Source organism: Nycticebus coucang, chromosome 18 (assembly GCF_027406575.1).
Source record: "Nycticebus coucang isolate mNycCou1 chromosome 18, mNycCou1.pri, whole genome shotgun sequence".
Taxonomy (NCBI): domain Eukaryota; kingdom Metazoa; phylum Chordata; class Mammalia; order Primates; family Lorisidae; genus Nycticebus; species Nycticebus coucang.
This window is the reverse complement of record NC_069797.1, coordinates 10,816,616-10,834,038: the sequence shown is the minus strand read 5'-3', so window position 1 is coordinate 10,834,038 and position 17,423 is coordinate 10,816,616. Positions and strand designations below refer to the sequence as shown.

General features: G+C 45.5%; 1 protein-coding gene across 1 annotated transcript in view; it reads left to right on the top strand.

Moving 5' to 3' along the window:
* Window positions 1-16,823, top strand: part of LOC128569907 (multidrug and toxin extrusion protein 2-like) — a 59,320-nt gene extending 42,497 nt beyond the window's left edge. Inside the window, exons 13-17 of the mRNA XM_053568601.1 lie at window positions 167-236; window positions 1,856-1,988; window positions 10,033-10,127; window positions 11,436-11,490; window positions 11,781-16,823. Coding sequence (XP_053424576.1) covers window positions 167-236; window positions 1,856-1,988; window positions 10,033-10,127; window positions 11,436-11,490; window positions 11,781-12,019 — 592 coding nt within the window. The 3' untranslated portion in view covers window positions 12,020-16,823. The remainder of the gene's footprint in view (window positions 1-166; window positions 237-1,855; window positions 1,989-10,032; window positions 10,128-11,435; window positions 11,491-11,780) is intronic.
* The last annotated feature ends 600 nt before the right edge of the window (window positions 16,824-17,423 follow it).

The following is a 17,423-nucleotide window of genomic DNA, read 5'->3' as shown; positions in this document are numbered from 1 at the left end:
AATAATAAGTTTTACATTAGTGGGATTTTACTGTATACTTGATGAGAACGGAATGTACTGTTTTGAGTGACTGAGCCATGTCTCAGGCTGGTCAGCGCAGTGGTTCCGTGCTGCTCCTCTCAGATGTGACTTTTAGATCACTGACTGCTTTCTTTTCCTCCAACAGAGATATTATTTACCTTGTGAGCCAAGTGATGCCTATTTTTGTTCCTTTTCATCTATTTGATGCACTTGCAGTGAGTATCTGGAGTGGTTTTATCCTAATAAACATAGCACAATTTGTTTTTTGTGTTTCTAGCTTTTTAATCAAAAATCATCTGTCTATGATTTCATTTTTAAAAAGAGAGAGCTCTTGGGTGGTGCCTGTGGCTCAGTCGGTAAGGCGCCGGCCCCATATACTGAGGGTGGCGGGTTCAAACCCGGCCACGGCTGAACTGCAACCAAAAAATAGCCGGGCGTTGTGGCGGGTGCCTGTAGTCCCAGCTACTCGGGAGGCTGAGGCAAGAGAATCGCTTAAGCCCAGGAGTTGGAGGTTGCTGTGAGCTGTGTGATGCCACGGCACTCTACCAAGGGCCGTAAAGTGAGACTCTGTCTCTACAAAAAAAAAAAAGAGAGAGAGAGCTCTTGCTTTCAGCAGTCTGAGCCCTTTGGGGGAAGACGGGTTCCTTAAGAGTATAGCCTTTCCAGATGGAAAAGACCTGAATTTCCCACCACCTCTCACTTTATCAGGTGCCCAGACACAGTTATGTGCTGTCCTGGCCAAGTGGGGAGGTGACCTCCCTGCATCCTCAGCCGTCCAGGCCTCACTGCCTCTGAAGCCCTGTCTGGGCCATGCTTCTGTGGGTTGACAGGTATTCGAGGACCCTTCTGCTCCACCCGAGAACCAGCCCAGTGGCCTGTTCCCTTGAGCAGTTATTCCGCATGATGGGATTTCTGGGCCCTTTTGTCATCTTGCTTGCTCCCCAGGGAATTTCTTCCCCTCTGGCCTTAGTACCTTAGAGGTATTTGCACCCACAATTGAACACTGGCCGTGGTAAGAATAGTGAAGGAGAAGCCCACAATTGCATTGATATTTTCGACTCTTCCCTGATAACATCAATGAACTCTCTATCTTTTTTTTTTTTTTTTTTTGTAGAGACAGAGTCTCATTTTATGGCTCTCGGTAAAGTGTTGTGGCATCACAGCTCACGGCAACCTCCAACTCCTGGGCTTAAGCGATTCTCTTGCCTCAGCCTCCCGAGTAGCTGGGACTACAGGTGCCCGTCACAACGCCTGGCTAGAACTCTCTACCTTTTTAAACTTACGCTTTTACAAAGTATTCTTTTTTTTTTTTTTTTTGAAACAGAGCCTCAAGCTGTTGCCCTGGGTAGAGTACCATGGCTTCACAGCTCACAGCAACCTCCAACTCCTGGGCTCAAGCAATTCTTCTGCCTCTGCCTCCCAAGTAGCTGGGACTACAGGCACCCGCCACAACGCCTGGCTATTTTTTGGTTGGAGTTGTCATTGTTGTTTGGCAGCGCTGGGCTAGATTCGAACCCGCCAGCTCTGGTGTTTGTGCCTGGCGCCTTAGCTGCTTGAGCTACAGGCCCTGAGCCATTTAGAAAGTATTCTTTAAACAGTCAAGATCAATAGAGATTTAATAATGTTACTGATAGGTTTCTGATGGAAGCCTCCACTGTTTTCATTGCTGTTGTTAGCATAACTTTAGAAACAAAGTGCTCCCTTTATTCTTACTTGAGGCTCTGTGCCTGTTCAGAGGCAGAGCTGTCGGACCAGATCCAGACTGGAGAGACAGTGAGGCAGTTCTTATGACAGCTGCACCACTACAGTGTCGGTTTGGTTTTCCTCTCCTTAGGGCACCTGTGGAGGAGTCCTCAGAGGCACAGGAAAGCAAAAGATCGGTGCTGTCATGAATGCCGTTGGTTACTATGTGTTTGGTTTTCCCATTGGAATATCTCTGATGTTTGCTGCTAAACTTGGGATAATCGGTACGTGTTTGATTCCTCAGTGATTCGCCTCAAATCTCACTTGCAGGCTCAGCACCTGTGGCTCAAGCAGCCAAGGCGCCAGCTACATACACCTGAGCTGGTGGGTTCGAATCCAGCCTGGACCCGCCACAACAACAATGACTGCTGCAACCAAAAAATAGCTGGGCGTTGTGGCGGGCGCCTGTAGTCCCAGCTACTTGGGAGGCGGAGGCAGGAGAATTGCTTGAGCCCAGGAGTTGGAGGTTGCTGTGAGCTGTGATGCCACCGCACTCTACCCAGGGCGACAGCTTGAGGCTCTGTCTCAAAAAAAAAAAAACTCACTTGCATTATTATTAAGGTAAAGTGCTTGAGATGTAAAGTGATGGACTGGAAAGTTGTCCCTGTGCTGTAGGAAGTAGCACTTCTTCCTCTGGTGTTTTTCAGCACAGTGGTTCTCAACTCTGGGTCGCGACCCACAGGAACTATATTAAAGGGCTGCAGCATTAGGAAGGTTCAGAACCTCTGACTCAGCACCTTCTCTGTACACACACACACTGGAGGCCTCATAATGAACAAAATAAACATGGTCCTGCACTCAGGGCAGGGACACCCACATTAAGTAGTCATGTATACAGCTTGGCAGGAGCAAAGAAAATACGAGGATGCAGTAAGAGCCTGGGCTGAGCTGTAGGGAACATCTGTGCCCAACTGGCTTTTTCAGAACAGCTCAGCGCAGGTGGAATGACCTGGGTGAAGGGAGCAGCACTTACTGAGAAGACTGTGCTTTCTCCACTGAGTGATCTTGGCGGCCTCCCTGAAAATCAGCTGGCTCACTGTAATCCTATCACTCTGGGAGGCTGAGCCAGGTGGAACACTTGAGCTGAGGAGTTCAAGACCAACCTGAGCAAGAGCAATACCCCGTCTCTGCTAAATAGAAAAAAATAGCTGGGTGTTATGGCAGTCGCCTATAGACCCAGCTACTTAGGAGGCTGAGGCAAGAGAATCATTGAGCCCAAGAATTTGAAATTACTGTGAGCTATGACACTACGGCACTCTACTGAGGGTAACAGAGTAAAACTCTGTCTCAAAAAAAAGAAAAGAGGGCAGCTCCCGTGGCTCAGTGGGAAGGGCGCCGGCCGCAAACACCAAGGCTGGCGGGTTCAAACCCAGCCCAGGCCAGCTAAAACAATGACAACTGTAACAACAACAAAAAAATAGCTGGACGCTGTGGCAGGCACCTGTAGTCCCAGCTACTTGGGAGGCTGAGGCAAGAGAATCACTTAAGCCCAAGAGTTTGAAGTTGCTGTGAGATGTGACACCACGGCACTCTACCCAAGGTGACAGCTTAAGAGTCTGTCTCAAAAAAAAAAAAAAAAAAAAAAATTCTTACAAATGGGGAATAAGGGAGCTAAGAAAAGCTTTATCTTTCTTTTCTACACCTTTTTAAATAAAAGGATTTATTCCATAAAATTTGGATTCAGACAGTCAGAAGGCTGTAGTCAAGGACCGAGGGGCCACATGTGCCTTACGGCCCCAGGTGCCCCTCCCCTTTGTCCATATTCCTGCCGGTGCAGTTGGTGACGCAGGCATCTAGCCCAGGCTTCTGACTCCGGAGCCGTGCTGTGCTCCTGTGTTGTCCCTGTCTGTTTGGGTTTTGCAATCCCCTTAGTTGTTCAGCAGACATTCATGGAGTGCATCCACGTGTCAGGCCCGGATTGTGTTAGAGTCTGGGCATGTAAAGAGAAGCAGGCGAGGTCTGTGTCTTCTGTGAGTTTGCACTTCCTGCTCTTGGTTTTTAATTTTCCCTTGTTCTTGAGTCCTTTTCCCCACTTTGCGCTCTGGAATGTTGGCCTTCGCCAGGGCTGGGAGGTGGTCAGCCCTCTGCTTTTATTGCTCTGCACAGAGTCTCAAGGCCTCACTCATAGGTGCTGGGGGTGCTCAGACCTTTGCCTCTGGGACTGAGCTTGTCCCTGAGCTCCACACTGCTTTTCCAGTCATCCGGCTATTCCTAGCTCCTTGCCAACATCTCTGCCTCCTGGCCCCTTCTTTCTCCGTCTGGTTCAGTCATCCCAGCTTAAAAGCTCTGCCCCAACCACACTGCCAAGTCTGACCCATTTTGTCTCTGTCATATCCTTCATCTCTATGAGGAGTTTATCCAAATTTCAAGAAGGGAAGAGTTGAGTTGGGAGTTCACTGTTGCCATGACAAAAACTAGCCAGGTATAGTGGCCCTTGCCTGTAGTCCCACCTACTGTGGACACTGAGGCAAGGAGGATTCCTCAAGTCCAAGAGTTGGAGGTTGCAGTGAGGTGTGACACCAGGGAATTCTACCCAGGGTGACAGAGTGAAACTCTGTTTAAAAAGAAAAACAAAAAGTGGTCCTCTTGGTGTTTGTTATCTCCAGTAAACTCCGGGCCTCAGCTGATAGTTGGCTTCCTCCTTAGGGTGTGCCACGCCTCACCTGTGCGCCTATGGAGTGAGTGGTGGTAGTTTCTATTTTTGCAGACACCTCAGTTCTCCCTCGGGGTAATTCTTTGTTAGGTTTCATCTCAAGATGGTATCGACAGCTCTGTCTGAGGAGAGTAAATGCAGTCTTGCTATAGACTGGGCAGCTGGCTCTGAAATCCATTTGCTAGTCCGTCCAAAACCTGGAGGCCACCTATGTTTTTGTGAAACAGGTGCCTCTCTGACACTCCCAGCTTCTGCCCAGACATGTCTTTATCATTTTCCTTATGAAGCTTTTACACTTTTACATATTTTTAAAACTTATATCTAGACATTTTATCCTTTTGTTACTATTGTAGGCGAGGCCTTCCCTTCCATTGTGTAAAGCATTTGTTTATATATAAGAAGGCTGTTAATTACTATGCGTGAATATTGTGTCTTGTGACGATTCTGAATTCATCCTGTTGTTTACAGTACTTTTCAGTTCCAGGTATAAAATCTTATCATGTGCAAATAATTTTATATTCTCCTTTTCAGTTTTTATATCACTAATTTTTCCCCTACTACTGTAGTAATAAATAAATTATTATGGTATTAGTGGAAATTCTTGGTTTTGTTTTCTTAGTTTCAATAAATTTAGGGGGGTGGTGCCTATGGCTCAAGGAGTAGGGCGCCTGTCCCATATGCCGGAGGTGGCGGATTCAAACCTAGCCCCGGCCAAAAACCAAAAAAAAATAAAATAAAATAAAAAATAAATAAAATAAATTTAGGGGATGCATAATACCAGTGGTATTATGATGGTATAGATGTTCCATAGGTGAATTGTATAGTGCTCAAGTCTCAGAGTCTCACTTTGTCCCCCTTTGGGGACTTTGGGTAGAGTGCTGTGGCGTCACAGCTCACAGCAACCTCTAGCTCTTGGGCCTAGGCGATCTAGGCCTCAGCCACCCGAGTAGCTGGGACTACGGACACTCATCACAATGCCCGGCTATTTTTTTGTTGCAGTTTGATTGGGCCCAGGTTCAAACCTGCCACCCTCAGTATATGAGGCTGGTGCCCTACTCATGGAGCCACAGGTGCCACTGGCGCCACCCTACTTTACTGTACTTTTACTTTACCTTATTTTATTTTTTGAGACAGTCTCAGTTGCCCTTGGTATAGTGCTGTGGCATTGTAGGTCACAGGAACCTCAAACTCCTAAGCTCAAGCAGTCTACCCACCCTGGCCTCCCAGAGTGCTAGATTACAGGCTTGAGCCACCGTGCCCAGCCTTCATTTACCATTTTAAAAATTCTAATTAGAAAACTGAGGCCAGGCACGATGGCTCAAGCCTGTAATCCTAGCACTTTGGGAGGCTGAAGCACGAGGATTACTTGAGGCCAAGAGTTGAAGACCAGCCTGAGTAAGAGGAAGATCCATCTCTACTAAAAATAGAACAATTTGCCAAGTATGGGAACCCAAATCTATAGTCCCAGCTTCTTAGGAGGATCCACAAGTTTGAGGCTTCAACAAGCTATGTAACACCTCTGACTCTACTGGGGCAATAGACCAATGCCCTGTTGGGGGCGGAAAAAGATAGAAAAAGTAAGAAAGAAAACAGAATGAATAAATTCTTTCATAGAGATGGAGTCTTACTGTGTTCCCCAGGCTGATCTCAAACTCCTGTGCTCAAGCAAGAAGATGGAGTTCTTGTCTGCCAACCACTATGCTAGACACTGGGGAAATGTTATTTGACCAAAGCAGTCGTCCTTCCTTTCTGAGCTACTGGGGTTTTATAAGTCAACTTTATTAAAAAAAAAAACGAAGAAACACTCCCTTTTAGTCTGTAAGCTCCTTTAGAATAAATGGGCCAGGCACGGTGGCTCGCACCTGTAATCCAGCACTCTGTGAGGATGAGGCAGATGGGTCATTTGAGCTTAGGAGTTCAGACCAGGCTAAGCAAGAGCAAGACTCCATCTCCACCCCACCACCAGCAGCAAAATAAGCTAAATTAGCTGTGCACCGCTGCAGGTGCCTATACTCCCAGCTATTCAGGAGGCTGAGGCAGGAGGATTGCTTGGGCCCAGGAATTTAAAGTTGCTGTGAGCTATGATGCCACAGAACTCTAGCTTGGGGCAACAGAGTGAGATTTTGTCTCCAAAAAAAGAAAGAAAAAAAAAAGAGTAAATTGCAGGTCAAATTTCTCACTTTACCCAAAAATGCTTCTTGTTATTGTACTTGCTCAAATTTGTTAAATAACATTTTTAGATTGACAAATAAAAATTCAAGATATTTATGGTATATACCATGTTTTAATATTTGCATACTGGGCAGCGCCTGTGGCTCAGCGAGTAGGGTGCCGGCCCCATATACCGAGGGTGGCAGGTTCAAACCCAACCCCGGCCAAACTGCAACAAAAAAATAGCCGGGCGTTGTGGCGGGCGCCTGTAGTCCCAGCTGCTCGGGAGGCTGAGGCAAGAGAATGACGTAAGCCCAAGAACTGGAGGTTGCTGTGAGCCGTGTGACGCCACGGCACTCTACCAAGGGCAGTAAAGTGAGACTCTGTCTCTACAAAAAATATATATATATATATATATTTGCATACTTTGTGGAATGGACTAAGTCAAGCTAATTAGCTCACATACTTATCATTTTTTAAGAGGTTGGTTTTTTGTTTGTTTGTTTTTTTAATTGAGACAGTCTCACTCTGTCCCCCTGAATAGAGTGCCATGGTGTCATGGTTCACAGCAACCTCAAACTCTTGGGCTTAAGCGATTCTCTTGCCTCAGCCTCCCATGTAGCTGGGACTACAGGCGCCCACCACAGTGCCCGGCTATGTTTTAGAGACAGAGTCTTGCTCTTGCTCAGGCTGGTATTGATCTCCTGAGCTCAGTCAATCCACCTGCCTTGGCTCCCCAGAGGGCTCAGATTACAGGTGTGAGCCACTGCGCCTGTCCCTTTTTAAGAGATTTTAAAATCTTAGTAATTTTCACATGGTATTTTAGTAATTTTCAGCTAGGTGCAAGCATTCTGGAGACCGAAGAAAGAGGATCCTTTGAGCTCAGGAGTTCAAGACCAGCCTGAGCAAGTGACCCTGTCTCTATTAAAAATAGAAAAAAAAAATAGCTGGGTGTTATGGCAGGTGCCTATAGTCCCAGGTACTTGGGAGGCTGAGGCAGGAGGATCAGTTGAACCCAGGAGTTTGAAGTTGCGCTGAGCTGGGCTGGCACCATGGAACTCCATCCTGGACAACAGAATGAGACTCCAGAAAATTCTATCTTAGTAATTTTTAATTATACAGCACGTTAACTATAGCCACCAGATTGCACAATATATCTCCTGCCTAACTGGAATTTGTACCCTTTGACCAACACCCCTCCAGTCCAGCCCCTGGCAACCACCATTCTGCACTCTGCTTCTGCGCTTACATTCCACATATACTGAGGTCATGCGGGGTTTGGTTTGTTTTGTTTTATAGGCCTGACTTATTTCACTTAAGCTTAATGTCCTACAGGATAGGAGTTAAGTAACATTTGAATTATGGAAGTATACATTGACAGTTTAGAATCTGGGGAAAGTGCTTAAAAATTGAAAGACGAAGCCCAATGCCTGTAATCCCAGCACTTTGGGACCATGCCACTGCGTCCCAGCCTGAGCAATAGTGAGACCCTGTCTGAAAAAAAATTAAAAATAAATATATGTTTGTAAGAAAATCAAATCACCTATAATTTCACTTTTCTGCTATGAAGGCTGAGGCATCTCAATGTATTTTATTCCCATATGTTGTCTGTTATTCACGAATGTGAGGTTAAACTGAACATGCAACTTCTCCCCATGTAGAAGACATGGTTTCTAGCATCTTGTTAACATCTGTACCATATATTTAACCCCTCCCTGGTAGTGGATATTTAAGTTATTCCACCTTATAAATACCATTGTAGTGAGCCTCGAAGGTACCATTTCTGTTCTTTCCTTAGAACTGAATCTTACAAATGGAACCACTCAATCAAATGGAATAAACTGTCAATCCATCTACTTCTAAACTGGAGGGATTACTTCAATTTTTATTTATTTATGTTTGACACAGAGTCTTACTCTATCGCCCAGTCTAGATTGCCGTGGTGTCATCAGAGCTCAGAGCAACCTCAAACTCTTGGGTTGAAGCAATCCTCCTGCCTCAGCCCCTGAGTAGCTGGGACTACAGACACCTGCCACAACACACAGCTGATTTTTCCATTTTTTAGTAGAGATGGAGGTCTCACTCTTTTTTTTTTGTTTGTTTGTTTGAGCCTCAAGCTGTCGCTCTAGGTAGAGTGCTGTGGCATCACAGTTCACAGCAACCTCCAACTCCTGGGCTCAAGTGATTCTCCTGCCTCCACCTCCCAGGTAGCTGGGACTATACATGCCCACCACAACGCCCGGCTATTTTTTGGTTGCAGCCATCATTGTTGTTTGGTGGGCCCAGGCTGGATTCAAACCCACCAGCTTAGGTGTATGTGGCTGATGCTTGAGCCACAGGCACAGAGCCAAGGGGGTCTCACTCTTGCTCAGGCTGGTTTGATATCCTCAGCTCAAGCAGTGTACCTGCCTCGGCCTGCCAGAGTTGGAGGGATTATAGGCGTGAGCCGCAGTGCTTAACCTCAATTGTTTTTTGATTACCAAGAATCAATGTGAGGAACTACCTCAGGGTTCCTTTGCCAACACAGGGCCCCAGACAAGTTATGAATGGATCAGGAAACCACTAATTGATAGCTATCCCAACTGTAGCCTAATTAGCTTGCTTTGCAGTGCAATTATTGATATTTAAGTGGTGAAAACCAGTTTCTTCTCAAATTCTTTGTGGCCCTTTCCATGTCAGCAATTGATGACATCAGGTCTCACATCAGCATATGCAGAGTCCAGCCTGAGACCCTCCGGTGTGTCTCCATGGATTCAGAATAATATACCCTGGGTCCTCCACGGCCTGCTTCCTTCCCCTGGTCCCCTGGACACTCCCTTGCCACCGTGCCCCTTCCTCACTGGGCTGCTCTTCTGGCATGGGGAACACGCTTCCTGCCAGTGTCTATCCTGGATGTGTTCATGGGGGTCCCTCTCCATGTAGGTACCCGCTTCCACAACCTGGCCTTCTGCCATTTTAATCCCCCCCCCCCGCAGTTTTGGCCAGGGCCGGGCTTGAACCCGCCACCCCCAGTAAATGGGGCCAGTGTCGTCCTCTTTGAGCCACAGGCGCTGCTCAGACAGCTTGGCCTTCTGGTTCACACTCTCAGGCTCAGGTCCTTATAGCCACATGGCTCTGCCTCGAAAATTATCTCCTTGCTTCTTCTTGTCCCCAGGGACTCCTCGCTTGTCTGTCTTCTCAGTTCTTTATCTCAACCACTAATAACAATGCCTGGCACAAAACTGGAGTCAGTAAATATTTGTTAACATGAAGCAGCAGAGACTTTTGCAGGTGGTGTTGATTGATGAATTGCCATTTGGAGCTCAGCGGTAGACTTCAGTCTCCCTGCTCCATAGTTACCTACAGTTTGAGGGAATTGAATTTAACTGAGATTTCACTCTTGATACATACGGTAGGTAGTTAGGAAAGAATTGTAATGACCACGGGAACAGGATTAAAAAAACTCATTCATTTTATCCCCACAGGTCTCTGGTCGGGATTGATAGTTTGTGTCTTCTTTCAAGCCCTTTTCTACTTGGTGTACATCTTGCGGATAAACTGGAATACAGTTGCAGAGCAGGTAACTGGTAATATTAGAAATGTGTCTCTAGGGCGGTACCTGTGGCTCAAAGGAGTAGGGTGCCGGCCCCATATGCCAGAGGTGGTGGGTTCAAACCCAGCCCCAGCCAAAAACTGCAAAAAAAAAAAAAAAAAAAAAAGGAATGTGTCTCCACATGAGCCTGTGATCCCAAGGCAGAGTACAAAAGCTCTTAGGGTCAGAGTGATAGCAGTGCTCTTGGCAGTGTGACTTGCTGTGAAACATGAAATCTATCTAATATTGAGGGGGGGAGGAGGGAGGAAAAAAATCACATTTAGTATCTACTAACTAGGGACTCAGAATAAAAAAGGAATGAAGTTGAAAACCATTTTGCTGTTTTGGTGTAATAGTCTTGGAGGCTGTACTCTTTACAGCCTTTTCTTTTTTGTCCGTGGTTTACTAAAATGCAGTACATTAGGTGTCTGATTTGTGGGCAGAACCACATCTGTGCATTGAGTTGAGGCTCTTTTTTACTGTTCCGGGCTTGAGATGAGGTGGATGGGTAGGGGCTGGTAGTAGTTTAGGGGCTGAAGGGTTGTAATAAGGTCAGGTGGCCAACTGTCACTGTTTCAGCTTTGAGCAGCCTAGGTTTCACATCCTACTGGAATTTGCCCAATTTTGATGCATGATGTCTTTTCTATCTTCAGTTTGATTTATTAGGACTGAAGTTTATAGGAGATTAAGGTGGACTATAAACTACCCGTAAGATAGAGGACACCACTGACCTAAGACTTTATTGCTTTTATCTACATGTAGGGCCACTAAAGGGCACAAGTGCGAACAGTGTGTCAATTCTGCAACTCCAGTAACAAGGAGGTTTGTTTTTTTTTCCTCACTTCATTGCCCTCTGTAGAGTTCCATGGCGTCACAGCTCGCAGCACCCTCCAACTCCTGGGCTTAGGTGATTCTCTTGCCTCAGTCTCCCGAATAGCTGGGACTACAGGCACCTGCCAGAACACCTGGCTATTTTTTTGTTGCAGTTTGGCCGGGGCCGGGTTCAAGCCTGCCACCCTCGGTATGTGGGGCTGGTGCTCTACCCACTGAACCACAGGCACCGCCCAGCAAGCAGGTTTTTATATCATTGCAAGCTCAGCATTGGGAGGGAATTTGTAGTTTTCTGGTGTTAGGTTCTCTTGGCCTGTGCGATTTTCAGGACACAGAAGGAATGCACTGGGTATTGTAACCCATTAGCAGTAGTTTCATCAGCACCTCTAAACTGAACCTTTAACAAATGACTGCTATTGATAGTTTGACTTGCACTTCACTTACTCATGTGATGCACGTTTCTAGGCACAGGTTCGAGCTGGGCTAAAAGGGATGAAGGAGCCCATACCTACTCCAACAGGTAAGGGAGGCCATTCTCTAGTATACTACGTGATTTGCATTCTGTCACACGGTGCCTGAACTGTAATGTGGCTGGACATCCTTACTCTCCTACTTAGTAAAATTTGTCTCAGACCTAACAATTGGCAAGATCAACTCTGGGATCTCCTGTGGAGTATGTTTTCTGTAATTCATGTTTACCAAGCTATGGGTGATGATTACTGTTTGTAATGTATTCTTCTGTAAACTCGGTAATCTCCCTTTACTCAACCCAGTACATAAGTAAACATCCCCGCTGTTCTCTGCCAACAGATCTGCCTATCCTGGGCAGAGAAGGAACTGAAGGAGTGATTTTACCTGACATCATCAGACCAGAGAGCCAGACCCTCCAGCTGATGGTACTGGAAGAAAACTCCCAGAATGCGGTGTCCACGGTCGGGGATGTCTTGACCCTGAGACAGCTGATTTTCTACCGGGGAACGGCTCTGGCTCTTGCTGTTGCAGTGCTTGTAGCAGGAATTTTCATAAGAGTCCTCAAAGACAGTAGCTAGGATGGAACAGTTATCACTACTCTACAAACTGGAAGTGATAATTATATGCGGCACATTAAGGATCAAAGGTGTAAACTTTTCTCTGTTTACAGTATTGTGGTTTCAAATATGGAAATTTGATTTCCCTGCTATTGATGTTCTTTACTCTTTCTTAGATTGAATATAGTTCTTTATCCAGGAAAGTGGTTCATTGTTCTACGCAATATTATTGCTAACCTAGTTTTTTTAATTCATCTTTAATGGACTTAACCTTGCCAGTGAGTGCACACTTAATGCCTATCCAAGTCCTGTCTCAGGTATTACCACCTAAGCGCTTATAAAATAGGCACTTTAAAATTTAAAAACTATGCAAATAACATGTGGGCTATAACGTCAATCTAGCCCCCAATATTATTAATATTATTTTATTTTTTGAGATAAAGTCTCACTATGTTGCCCTCAGTAGAGTGCTATAGCATCATAGCTCACAGCAACTTCAAACTCTTGGGCTTAAGCCATTCTCTTGCGTTAGCCTCCCAAATAGCTGGGACTACAGGTATCCATCACAATGCCCTGCTATTTTTTTTCTTGTAGTTGTCATTGTTGTTTGGAAGACTCGGGTGGATTCAAACCCACCAGCTCCAGTGTATGTGGCTGGCACCCTTAGCCATTGAACTATAGGTGCTGAGCCTATTAATATTATTTTACACCCAGCACAGTGGCTAACCCTTATAACCCCAGTATTTTTGGAGGACAAGGCAAGAGAATCACTTGAGGGCAGGAGTTTGAGACCAGCCCAGGTAATACAGCAAGATCTCATCTCTACAAAAAAATTGAAAATTTAGCTGAGTGTGGCTCAGTGCCGTAGCCTAGTGGTTAAGGCACCAGCCACATACATCACAGTTGTCAGGTTCGAGCCCAGCCTGGGCCAGCTAAACAACAGTGACATCTGCAACAAAAAATAGCCAGGTGTGCTAGGCGCCTATAACTCAGCGGCTAGGGTGCCAACCACATACACCAGACCTGGCAGGTTCGAATCCAGCCCAGGCCTGCCAAACAACAATGACAACTACAATAAAAAAAAAATAGCTGGGTGTTGTGGCGGGCACTTGTAGTCCCAGCTACTTGGGAAGCTGAGGCAAGAGAATCACTTAAGCCCAAGAGTTTGAGGTTTGCTGTGAGCTGTGAAGCCATAGCACTTTACTCAGGGTGACAGCTTGAGACTGTGTCTCAAAAAAAAAAAAAGCCGGGCATTGTGGCAGGCACTGGTAGTCCCAGGTACTTGGGAGACTGAGGCAAGAGAATCACTTGAGCCCAAGTGTTTGAGGTTGCTGTGAGCTGGGACACTGTGGCACTCTACTGCAGGCAATATAATGAAACTCTGTCTCAAAAAAAAAAAAAAGTTTAGCTAAGTGTGTGGCTTGGTGCCCATTGCTCAGTGGTGAGGGCGCCAGCCACATGCACCAGGGTTGGTGGGTTTGAACCCAGCCAGGGCCTGCTACACAACAGTAACCAAAAAAAAAGAAAAAAAGCCAGGTGGGTGTTGTGGCAGGTTCCTATAGTCCCAGCTTCTGGGAGCCTCCTGTAGTCCCAGCTCCTGGGAGGCTAAGATAAGAGAATTGCTTAAGCCCAAGGGTTTGAAGTTGCTGTGAGCTGTGACACCACAGCACTCTACTGAGGGCAACATAGTGAGACTCTGTCTCAAAAAAAAAAAATTAGCTGAGTGTAGTGTACAGATCTGTAGTCCCAGATACTTGAGAGGCTTAGGACAGAGGATGGCTTGAGTCTAGGAGTTTGGGTTTACAGTGAACTGTGATTGTACCACTGCATACTACCCTGGACAACAGAGGAAGATCCTGTCTCTGTTTGAGGGAAAAAAAAAGGCTGGGTGCACTGGCTCACACCTGTAATCCTAGCACTCTGGGAGGCCAAAGTGGATAGACTGCCTGAGCTCACAGGTTCCAGACCAGCCTCAGCAAGAGCAAGACCCTGTCTCTAAAATAGGCAGGTGCTATGTTGGGTGCCTATAGTCCCAGCTACTTGGGAAGCTGAGAAAGGAGGATCGTTTGAGCCTAGGAGTTTGAGATTGCTGTGAGCTGTGATGCCACGGCACTCTACCCAGGGCAACAGAGTTGGACTGTCTCAAAAAACAAATTGAGATAAGATGATAAAGAGGGCTAGGTGCAGGGGCTCACACCTTTAATCTCATCTCTTTGGGATGCTGAGGCAAGAGGATCACTTGAGGCCAGGAGTTTAAGATTAGCCTGAGCAACAGAGCAAGACTGTCTCAAAGAAATAAAAAAGAAAAGAAGAAAAAAGATAAATTTGTTGCCTTTTTTTTTCCATGACAAATTTCACTCTGTTACCCTGGGGTTGAGTGTAGTTGGCATCATCACAGCTCACAGCAACCTCAACTCTTAGGCTCAAGCTATCCTGTTGTCTCAGCCTCCCAAGTAGCTGAGACTACAGGCGCCCACCACAATGCCTGGCTAATTTTTCTATTTTTAGTAGAATGGGGTCTTACACTTGTTTAGGCTGGTCTCAAACTCATGAGCTAAAGCAATCTACCCACCTCAGCATCCCAGAGTACTAGAATTATAGGTGTGAGCCACAGTGCCCAGCCACTTTTTTGCCTTTTAACAAATTTACATGGCAACTTTCATGTTAATTAGAAAGTAAATTTATCAGGCAGTGTCCATAGCTCAGTGAGTAGGGCGCTGGCCACATACACCGGGGCTAGTGGGTTTGAGCCCAGCCCAGGCCTGCTAAACAACGATGACAACTGCACCCCCCCAAAAAAGAAAATAGCTGGGTGTTGTGGTGGGCACCTGTAGTCCTGGCTACTCAGGAGACTGAGGCACGAGAATCGCTTAAGTCCGAGGTCTGAGGTTGCTGTGGGCTGTGACTCCATGGCACTCTACCGAGAGCAACATAGTAAGACTATCTCAAAAAAAAAAAAAAAAAGAAAGTACATTTATGTTCTTTTCTGCTATTTAAACTCCCAGAATGTTGGCAGCTCTGGTGACTTCATCTTCCCAGCAGAAGATTTTTATTTATTTGTTTAAATATATTTTTGAGACAGGGTCTTGGTGTGTTGTTCAGGCCTTGGCATCATCACAGCTCACTGCTACCTCACACACCTGGCTCAAGTGATCCTTCTGCTTCAGCCTCCAGAGGAGCTGGGAGTGTAGGCAAGCACCACTATGCCTAGCTGCTTTTTTAGTTTTTGTAGAGATGGCGGCTCACTGTGTTGCCCAGGCTGGTCTTAAACTTTTAGGCTCAAGCCATGCTCCTGCCATAGCCTTCCAAAGAGTGGGATTATAGGCGTGAGCAACTGCCCAGCCCAAGTAGGATATTTTAGAACCATTTGTAAAGAATTGGAGCAGCCCAAAAAGAAAATCCACTTAGAAAAATCCAAATGTTAGATATCCTTTCATGCCAAACCTCCTAGATTATAGTTCAGAGTCAGTCTCACCAGGTGACCAGAATTTCCTCTAGTTTAGTTATCTCTCTCTCTCACACATGTAAACAAGCAACACAGTCTTAACAGATATTTGTGAAAATCTAATTATATAAAAAACTAATGGAAATAAAACAGACTTCGTAGAAGAAAACTTATATCCTCAAAGAGGTAGTACAGGCTCGGCGCATGTGGCTCAAGAGGCTAAGGCACCAGCCACATACACCTGAGCTGGTGGATTCAGATCCAGCCCGGGCCCGCCAAACAACACTGACGGCTGCAACCAAAAAATAGCCAGGCGTTGTGGCTGGCGCTTGTAGTCCCAGCTACTTAGAAGGTGGAGGCAGGAGAATCGCTTGAGCCCAGGAGTTGGAGATTATTGTGAGCTATGATGCCACGGCACTCTACCCAGGGGGACAGCTTGAGATTCTGTCTCAAAAAAAAAAAAGAGAGAAATAGTACAGAAAGCATATCACGATTGCTATTATTTTCAACAACTAATATAATAATATAGTCTATAACATATTGTGATTCTATATTAAAGGATATATTATTATAACTATATTATAGAATATTATTATAATACAGAATTGGTGATAATATAGAATAAGAAGCTATAGAACAAAATACTCAGATTTTATTGCAGTAACATTGACACAACATAAAATTAACCATTTTTAAGTGTACAATTCATTGGTATATAGTACATTCACAGTGCTGTGCAACCACCACCTCTATCTAGTTCTAAACATTTCTGTCACGTTAAATGGGAGTTGTCACTCTGCTGTGGTGTCTGTGGACTTACCCGTTCCATAAGTAATCACACAAGAGGGGCCTTTTGAGTCTGGCCTCTTACCATGACATCCATCCATGTGTGACATGTGTCAGGACCTGATTTCTTTTTTTTTTTTTGTAGAGACAGAGTCTCATTTTATGGCCCTCGATAGAGTGCCGTGGCCTCACACAGCTCACAGCAACCTCCAACTCCTGGGCTTAAGGGATTCTCTTGCCTCAGCCTCCCGAGTAGCTGGGACTACAGGCGCCCGCCACAACTCCCAGCTATTTTTTTGGTTGCAGTTTTGGCCGGGGCCGGGTTTGAACCCGCCACCCTCGGTATATGGGGCCAGCGCCCTACCAACTGAGCCACAGGCGCCGCCCAGGACCTGATTTCTTTTTATGAGTAAGGGGTGTTGTATCAGTTGATATGCTACATACCAGGTACATGTTGATACTTGTCAGTTGATGGACATTTAGGTTGTCTCTACTTTTTGTCTATTGGGAATAATGGTGCAATGAACATTTGTGTATAAGCTTTAGCGTAAACACCTGTTTTCACTTCTCTTGAGTATGTAAGAGTAAAACTATTGGATCATGCAATCAGTCTCTATTTTCCTTTTTGAGGAACTGCCAGAAATGTCGTCCACAGTGGCTGCACCATCCTGCATTGCTACCAGCCATGTCTGAGGTTTCCAATTTTTGTACATACTTGATAACAAGTGTGATTTTCCTTTTTCTTTTTTAATTTTTGTATCATACTAGTAAGTGTAAAATGGTAGTAATCTCATAGTGATTACTAGTGATCACATATTGCTAGTGATGCCATGCCTCGTTTCTGACATCTATCAGAAACTCAGATAACACATGAAGAAAGGAAGAGCATTAGAAAAGAAGTAACAGTGGGGCGGCGCCATATACCCAGGGTGGCAGGTTCGAACCCAGCCCCAGCCAAACTGCAGCAGAAAATAGCCGTGTATTGTGGTGGGCGCCTATAGTCCCAGCTACTTGGGAGGCTGAGGCAAAAGAATTGCCTAAGCCCAAGAGTTGGAGGTTGCTGTAAACTGTGATGCCACGGCACTCTACCAAGGGCAACAAAGTGAGACTCTGTCTCTAAAAAAAAAAAAGAAAAGGAATAACAGTAAAATTATTCTTAGTTGATCTAACAGGTAAATATTGCTGAAAATAATA